The sequence below is a fragment of the Poeciliopsis prolifica genome, unplaced genomic scaffold, assembly GCF_027474105.1.
Source record: "Poeciliopsis prolifica strain line A6 unplaced genomic scaffold, Auburn_PproV2 SCAFFOLD063, whole genome shotgun sequence".
In the NCBI taxonomy this organism is placed as follows: domain Eukaryota; kingdom Metazoa; phylum Chordata; class Actinopteri; order Cyprinodontiformes; family Poeciliidae; genus Poeciliopsis; species Poeciliopsis prolifica.
This window is the reverse complement of record NW_026562438.1, coordinates 359,968-368,995: the sequence shown is the minus strand read 5'-3', so window position 1 is coordinate 368,995 and position 9,028 is coordinate 359,968. Positions and strand designations below refer to the sequence as shown.

Sequence of the window (9,028 nt, the reverse complement as noted above, 5' to 3'; positions counted from 1 at the left end):
CCTGCTGATGACATCATCATTTGATGATCTAAAAGTTTCAGGTCACTGGGACTGGATGGACATCGGGGACACAAGCCTGAAATCCACCATTCAAAGTTATTTGAATTTGTTTTTCCTCTTTATTAACATTTTTAAACTAATTCAGAGTGTCCCTCTATGATTTTTACTAATAATCTCTATCATTGGACCTGGTGATGTCATCAGCTGAAGCGCCTAAAGCAGAACCAGAACCAGAACTGCTGTGTGACACCAGGCAGTGGAAATCATGTCTGGAGTTTTCTGGTGTGTGTACGTTTTTTATTGGAATAAAGAAGTAATAATCGATGCAGAGTTGTACTGAACTCCATGGACTTCGTTCTCTATTTGTCTGGTTTCCACATGCAGTAATTTCTGCAAAATCAGTTTGTACTGAAAGAAATGCTGCTTGAAACGAGAAGCTGCATTGAGAGCTTGTGAGAGGAGAAGTGTTATTCACAAATTTAAGTGTGAATCTGAACACGAGGATGAGACTCATTGGGAAAAAAAAGCAGAAGTGAGAGCAACATGTTTGTTTCCATTTTGTTTTGCAGTTTTTGGTTTCGTGCTCCATGGGCCTCCCCCCCCGGCAGGCTCAGAGGGTTTCTCTGGACCCTGAGAATGTCACTAACTTTCTCCTGCTTCATCACATGCTCACTCATACAACCAGACACACACCTACACCTGCAACACGAGAAAACAAACTGGCCTGGATGTGGGCTGCAGGGTGCTGTCCCCACTCAGAGCAGGGGACGGACTCTGCACCGCTGCTTCCTGTGCATCCTACCTGTAATAACAAAGAAGCCGATGAGTTTGCAGGTAGTTCCCAACTGGTGCTGCTTGAAAGTCAGAGTGAAGATTCACCCACAGGTTGCACTATGTTCCAGTGTTTAACAGAGCCGCAGTTCAAACCAGCAGATTGAGACATGCTCACTTCCACTGCTGCCAGTCGGCTCTGCTCACACTTCTCTGTTTGTATCCGTCAGTGTGAAGACGACATAATTAGGATATTTTTACATCCATATATTTAAAGTTTCTGCAGAAAACAAACAGGCTAGATTGTGGAGATCTGGGGATTAAATTTAAACTGTGCTGCAGTTTTCAAACACAGGGATGTGCAACCTTAATTAGTCAGACTAAATCAAACCAGTTTAGAGCCACAAAGAGTTAATAAAGAGGAAATAAAGTTTTAAAAGACCATAGTTTTCATTTTTGATAAATATTTACTATAGAAAATGTGATGCAATTTGTAAAGAACCTCAATTGTCATGTCATCCCGTAGACATGACAGTGATTGAGCGTACAAGGTTGAACTGTTCCGTCTGTTTTCCTTTGTTTTTGTTTGGTCTTCGAAGATTGAGTCTCCGCCTGTTAGCAGAGAGAGGTGAATAAAGCAACTATGCAACTCCTGAGTTCATTAGAGCAGAATGATTTTCGCCTAATGCAGTTTATTTCTGCTCTCCGTCTGCATGCACATGTGTTAAAGATTGTTTTTGCTCCCTGACTTTTGTCTGAATCTCAGTCTCTGAATTGTTCACTTCACACTAATTTAACTATTTTAATTAAAGCGTTTAGTTTCAAACCAAATGACAAGAAAAACAGACCCAGAGAATAGAACTGCTACTTTTAAAGTCATTCAATTTTATTCCATGAAAAAAAATTTAAAAAACTATGAAAACCTGCATTTGTTAATAAATATGTACAAAATTTATTTAGTTATAATTTTTAGCCAAAGTTTTAAAGAGCCATTGTGGAAAGTCCAAAGAGCCACTTGTTGCAGATTCCAACTTTAAGAGCATTTTAAAAATTTGAGACAAAATGAAATAATAAATATGGAGATTTTCGTGACTTGAGTTTAATCCAGTCAGATTCAAATTGTTGTAAATCTGAAAGACCTGGACTGATCCGAGCTCAACGTTTTGATGCTTTTCTGTCAAAACCGGAGCCTGTTGGAAAAGTATTGCATCATCAAACAGCTGATTTACCATCATTTTGGTGCCGCCACCCAGTGATCCATCAGCGAAGCCAACAGATGTTTCTCAACTGTGGGAGGAAACCAGAAAAAACAGGCATAAATTCAGATTAAAAATCAAGTATTCACAAAAGTGAAATTCCTGCTGCAGGTAAAAGGAAAAGGACTTCACTCACCCTGCACACACGCTCTTCTCTCTCCTGCCCTCTGGGAGGCGTTACAGAAGCCTGCGGACCAGAACCACCAGGAACAGCTTCTTCCCCACAGCTGTCACGCTCCTGAACGCCTCCTGACACTGTACCCCCATCCCCAGACTGTTTCCTCACATACACAATCTGTATATAATCTTTATATAATCTGTAAATCTAATCTGCCATTACTTATCCTGTATTATAAAACAACTAATATATATATATATATACTATCCATTCTTCATATTCCTGTTTATTCTGTATAATCTCTGTAATTTGTATAATATGTACATAGCTCTCATATTTATTTATATTTGTACAAAACATTTTATTTATAGCACATCAATATTACTCTCTGTTTATATCTTTGTACAACTGTTTAAAAATATTTATATCCAATATAGCACTTCTGGATAGATGCAAACTACATTTCGTTGCTTTGTACATGTGACAGTGCAATGACAATAAAGTTGAATTCTATTCTATTCTAATTCCCCTCGTATCTGTTTGTCCAGGTCAGGCTGTCCAGCTAATCTGGTTTAATCTGATCTCTTTTAGTTGATTTTTGAGTTCTTGTTTTAGCTTCAGAGTGGATGAACTCACCTTGTGTCTTCATGCTTTCGCATCCAGCTTCAGTAAAACATGATGTGTAGCCCTACAAGTACATTTCTGTCTATCTGAGTTCCAATAAACTGGTGCATTAAATGAATCTGGCCAGAATAATAGAGGTTGTAATAAACTGAAATGTGCAGGTTCATGTCTGACTGGTTAGAAATGTTTGTTACCTGTATGTTTAAGTTCATTTTCCAGTGTTTGTCTCCTTTGTGATTTCTGTGTTCATTATTCTCCTCTTCCTCGGTTCTCTTCCTCAGCTGTTCCACATTCCTCTGATGAACTCACCTGCATTCAGACTCATTCTCCACCTGGACCTTTGTTATTCAAGCTCTCCGGTTTTCATTATTTTTGCTCTCCTTTCCTCTGACTGTGCTGCATGTAGGCATTCTGCTTTATTTTTTATTAATCTCCACTCTGATCCTTCCAAACTTTCTGCTGAAACATAGATAAAAAAAAATGTGTCAGTTCATCTGAATTCAATAAATGATCATAATTGACAGACCAAAACACAAACTGAAGCTCTGTGTAGGAAAGTTTCCAACTTTCAGACCTGGAGAAGTTGAAAATATTTTCATTTCATTAAATTCTCCCATCAGCAACCAGGAAGCTTCAGGGGAATAAATGTGGTTATAATTTAATGATGGGATTTCAGTTCAAATCTGATTCCAATCTATTCATAAAAGATGATAATATAATTAGTGATGAAGCTTTAATGAAGCTGGATTGAACTGGATTGCTTGTAATGATGCAGCTGGATATGAGATAATGTGAGCATCAGCTTCTTGTTTTCAGAATAAATAATATCAAAGCTCAAACATTTATTTTACTTGACTTAAGCAATATTTTGTTTGTTTTTTTTACCCAAATGAAACATTTATCTCCACTGAATTCAGCTAAATGTACAACAGATTAAACTCAAACCTCCGAATGATTCATTCATGGAGCTTTGCACCTTCAGAGAACTCCTGAAACTAAAAACCTTTTGGAACAGAAATGTTTGACTTTCTCATACTAAACTGTCTTATCAGAGTTCAGTGAATCCATTTCAAACTGATGTCAAGATGAAAGTTTGTTTATTCAGAGAAAAGTGAAGAAAATATTGACAATGAAAGTCAGAGCGTCACATTAATGCCACTCTGATAATCTCAAAAGAATAAAGTCAGATGAGAAGACAAACTGCTCCTTCCTGTGCAGGTGATCAGGTATTTCTGACTGCTGGGATTTCCAGGGTTGTTGATGGTGGATTCTGCCGGGTCTTCCCGCCTCAGCAGCTGCAGCTCTGAAAATGAAACCTATGGATGGGTTTGGCTTTGCTGTGTTTAACAAAATTATCGCTACTTTCTGAGGCCTCCTGGTTCACTTTAGTGTAGCACAGGAGAGGCAAAAAGATCCAAGATCTCCCAAAGCATCCTGTAAGAAATGAGAGAAAAGCTGTGATTTCACTGAGCGGGAAGCGACTCTGCAGCTGGTAGAAGCCGCGCCTACCTCCACTCGCATGTCTAGATGCAAAACTCTGGAAAAACATGAAACTGTTAGAATAAATGTTAAAGAAAACAGCATAAACGTGCATTGCTGATGAGAAACCTTTCTCATGAGGTAGTGTGACGCTCGCCGTCAGGCCATTGCAAGCCGAGTTCCTGACAAACGTCGTCAACATCTCCGAGTCGACATCCTGCTGCCGACCTTCAGGTCAAACCACGGAAAAAAAGAAAATCTAAGTAACTCACTAGAGATGCTAGTTATTGATTACTGACTTAATCTAAACTTGATTGATTTTTTAAACTTGACTGACATTTCATTTAATGAATGATTAGTTCAATTAGTTAAATTATTGGATGTTTTCTTAAAAATCTGAGTTTTCTCTGGCCTCTTTAGGCTGGATGCTGGATTTTTTTCAAAATTATGTTTTATGAAACTTAAGGAGTTTGTTGAGTGTTTAGATTTCAAAACAGAACCAAATAAAGTGATTTTTCATCCCCCTCCAGACCGTTTCTCTCTCCTGCCATCTTTGTTTATGTATCTACTGATTTGCTTAAAGATGACCAGTGGCGCCCTCTTCTGGATGGTGCCCAAACTAGAACACTACAGGAAGGTCAAAGTGAACATTGTTGTTTAATTATTGGATTAATTTTCATCTAATGAACAATTAATCACAAGTAGATGAATTGCATCCCTACAACTAACTAAACTGTATATAATTTAGTTAGGGTTATTCTGCTGGTCAATATTTTGACCAGCAGAATATAAATATAACAAATGTAAAAAAAAAAAAGAAAAAAGAAGAAGAAATAAGAAGTATTTGCAGTTTTAGAGGTTTTTGTTTGATAAAAGGCTGAATGTGACTTGATGTCGGGTGAGTTACTGTATAGCAGGAATCTGTTGAGTGAATCCTCCGAGTCGGTCTCTTTCAGAGGCGGCTCTAGTTCCTGGAAAACGATGCAGTCGCTGCAGTTGGCCCACATGCCGCTCCACAGCAGATTACGGCGCTGCTGCCTGCCTGGATTAGAACCGACACACACCAGTAAAACACAGATCAGATGTAAAAGAAACTCCATTTCTGCTTCATTTAAACCAGATGGTGCACAGATTGTTTCAGGTATTTAGAGTCTCTTCATTGATCCTGGAAGTATTCTGAATTACTGATTGTAAATGGTTCTTTGCCTGTTTTTGTATTTCACTTTATCAAGTCCAGAGGACTCTCTGCAGTCATATTCCTCCTCGCTGTCTTCATTGCAGGAAACGTTTCTGCTGCTGTGCAACCATTCAACAACTGTTCAAGTCTTATTCTGGAGCAAAAATATTTTTAAAAAGGTGCAAAGTGGTTTATTAGACCTGGACTGTAAATAAATGAGATCTTTGACAAATTTGAAGCAGCAGAAAGCAGATGGCAGTTTATGCTACTATCTGAGTTTATTATCTGTAGTGGGGAAATTGGAGAGAACAGAGTTCCTAAATATTTTGATTAGAGTGAAGAAAGATGAGTTTGAATGATAATAAAAAAAGCAACCCAAAACAGTACCCTGGGGAACTCCATGTGATGAGAAAGTGGTTCTAATGTTTGGTGCACAGTGGCATGCTGAACACATTCCTAAGAATATCATATTTCTGCAGGCCTGAAAACCAAAACCAGCGCCGGGATTTCCCCAGCAGCTCACATTATAGTTCTAGAGAATCACAGTCTTGATGTCAGGTGTTTTCTTCTTTATTCTTTCTCCTTTTTTCAGACATAAACACACCACCATCCCTTTTAACCATCCTGATCCGTTTCTCCTCTCTTGTCAACGCTGGTTAAAGCTGCACTAACCTTCCAGCAGCAGGTCATCCCTCCCCGGCTGCACATGATACGTCCAGTTCTGCTTTATGCACGCCTCTCCCCTGCAAACATGAAAAATAAAACCAAAACTGACCTATTGAGAAATACAAGAGAGAAGTAATAGTTTAATTTTTCAAATAAAATCATTTTCACTTTTTCTACTTTCACATTCCCTTTTCTACCTATGCTGCAAACGATGCTGGTTTATTTGCCTTGCATAACTCTGGGTTCAGTCAAGCTGTGACGTGAATTTCCAAGCATAAAAGTTTAGTTCCCTTTTTAAACTTCTGAACAGCAACGCGTCCTCTGCTGATGATTTTTATAGGTGCTGTTAGCTCCAGTTTTTAAAAACAAAAGGCTAATAAACCTTCAGTAAAAAGCAGCTTGACAAACATTGAAGCTTATCTTGGTATTTTAGACCAACGTCTCGTATGTTTGGGTTCAACGTCCAAAGACAAACTGTGAGCAAAAACTGGAAGTTAAACGGGTCTGGAAAGGGTTTGAGTTCAACCATCTGGCAGAAGATCATGAATGTCAGAATCAAAAGTGCTGGAATACACAATTAAATGTCCGATCAATATGCATTTTAGCTCCTCCTGGATAAAAATGCATAATCCAGGTTAATCCAGAAACTGATCAATTGAATTGATCAGAGCCAATCAGAAAGCTCTGGGCTTGTTGAAGTTGGAAGGATTTTTCAGTTGCAGATTCATCCTGTGCTACAAATGACCAGGCAACGACGACATGAACAGTTATTAAAATTAGAAAATAAAATGTTTATTGAATGTTTGCATGTGATTAAATGAATGAAGAATATTAAAATGCAAGCATTGGTACACATTTAGTCACAGAGTGAGGTCAGAGGTCAGAGGTCAGAGGTCTGAGCATTCTGCAGAGTTATCAGTTGAAGAACTTCATATGTCCTTCAGATTGGCTGAAGGACATCATATGTACGAGCTGCTGGTTACGTCAACAAGAGCAATGCAGAGCATCGAGTGTGGAGAAATGAAAATGGCCTCCAGCTTTGCTAACATGACCTCTCACTAATGTACAAATTATCAGCCATGAACAGGAAAGTCTGGAGCGGAAGAAATGGACTGGGCTGACCTCAACCTGACAGAACTCCTATGGGACAAATTAGAATGGTGAGCCTCATCCAACATCAGTGTCTGACCTCACAAATGTGATCAAAAACTCCCATCAACTCTATCAAGCTTTGTGGAAATCCTTCCAGAACAACCGGAGCTGCTGCAGCGGAAACGGACGAGCTGGTACCAAATCAGTGTGTTGAATCACCAACAGGACATCACGTGTGTGTGTGTGTGTGTGTGTGTGTGTGTGTGTGTGTGTGTGTGTGTGTGTGTGTGTGTGTGTGTGTGTGTGTGTGAAAGCACATGAAGGAATACTTTTGGCATGACACACACTTATACATATAGAGCTGATATTCATAGAAATGTGTGAAAGAGGTTGTTGTCATTCTGAAACTGTCAGCTGCTACATGCTTTAGTTTCCTGCATCCAATGATTCCGTCTTTTATGTGTGAGCATGTGTGTGTGTGTGTGTGTGTGTGTGTGTGTGTGTGTGTGTGTGTGTGTGTGTGTGTGTGTGTGTGTGTGTGTGTGTGTGTGTGTGTGTGTGTGTGTAGCAGGGCTGTTTGACTTCTTACATCCGCATGTTTCCAGTCAGGACCAGCGTGGTGTTGGACCTGTCCTCTATGGTGAAGACGATGTTGTCAAACATCCTGAACTTGCTGATGTCTGAGTCCCTGGGACTGACGGCCGCCTTGAAGAACCATTTCCCCGCATACTGAAACACACACACAGGGAGAGAGATGGTCGGTCGTGGGGGAGGGAAGCAGTAAACACGAGAAGAAGATTATTAAAGATAGAAGCCCACGACTTGCAGCAAAGACCACTTGTGGAAAGAACAGAGGAGGAGGTGGAAAGTTCCCTTCTGAGGCAACGCATCTCAGTAAAAACACCAGTAAACCACATGAAGGACGGTTAACGTTCCTTCATTTACTGTTTTACTGACAGAAAGCAAACATTTTGAGTCTCACCTGGTGCAGGTCGAGTGAGTTCACAGCCAGCAGCTCACGATACTTGCAGGGAGCAAAAATCTGCTGAACAAAAGCATGAAAATACAACAAATATAGCCAAACTTCACTGAACATGACTGCAAATTAAATCAGAATGTACAAATGTCAGTGAACTCCAAGGACACGTCTGACTTTATGCAATGTTGCTAAATTAAACAGAGTGGGTGTGGGTGAATTATTAGCTACTGTTCTGCAGCGGGGGGCTGCCGTTAGCGACAATCATCTGGGGCTGAGCTTGAGGTTTCAGCATCCTTTGATGCAAACAAATGTTTTTTAGATGATAATAGTATAAAGTAAATCAAACTTTCATTTTTCAAAGAGATGAACTGTTGAAAAGCACTTTAAAAACAAACTTCCTGAGTGAATCAGCTCTGTGTGGGAGGATGTGGTGATGTCAAAATCTCATCAAAAAAGAAGCAGATCATAAAGAAAGTCTTGCTTGAAGCTCAGCTTCAGTGTCAGAGACGGTTTAAAGGAAAACAGAACCAGAATCATTGACTGTGCTGCAGCCTGAGCCTGCAGGGAGCAGAGGCCATTTTTAGAAAAAACAACTAACTAATTCACTAACTAGTGAATTAAATTCACTCATTTAAATATATATTTAATATTCACATGAATATTAAATAAATATTTAAATACATATTTATCTAAATATTTACTTAAATAAATATTTAAATAATTATATTGATAAATACTTATTTATTTAAATATTTATTTAAAATATTGAAATCAATATTTTAAAAATATTGATTTTAATATTTTTACATTGTTAGAAATATTTATATCAATATTTTTAAATATTCAATTAAAAATAAATATTTTAA

General features: G+C 38.7%; 1 protein-coding gene across 1 annotated transcript; it reads right to left on the bottom strand.

Moving 5' to 3' along the window:
- Window positions 1–3,849: 3,849 nt before the first annotated feature.
- Window positions 3,850–8,336, bottom strand: LOC129379975 (apolipoprotein M-like). The gene is made up of 7 exons (XM_055060935.1): window positions 8,166–8,336; window positions 7,773–7,912; window positions 6,098–6,168; window positions 5,156–5,290; window positions 4,378–4,476; window positions 4,279–4,306; window positions 3,850–4,203 (listed from the first exon to the last, which is right to left on the bottom strand). Exons 1-6 carry the CDS (start codon window positions 8,277–8,279, stop codon window positions 4,293–4,295), a joined length of 573 nt encoding a protein of 190 aa, XP_054916910.1. The 5' UTR covers window positions 8,280–8,336; the 3' UTR covers window positions 3,850–4,203; window positions 4,279–4,292.
- Between the last annotated feature and the right edge of the window lie 692 nt (window positions 8,337–9,028).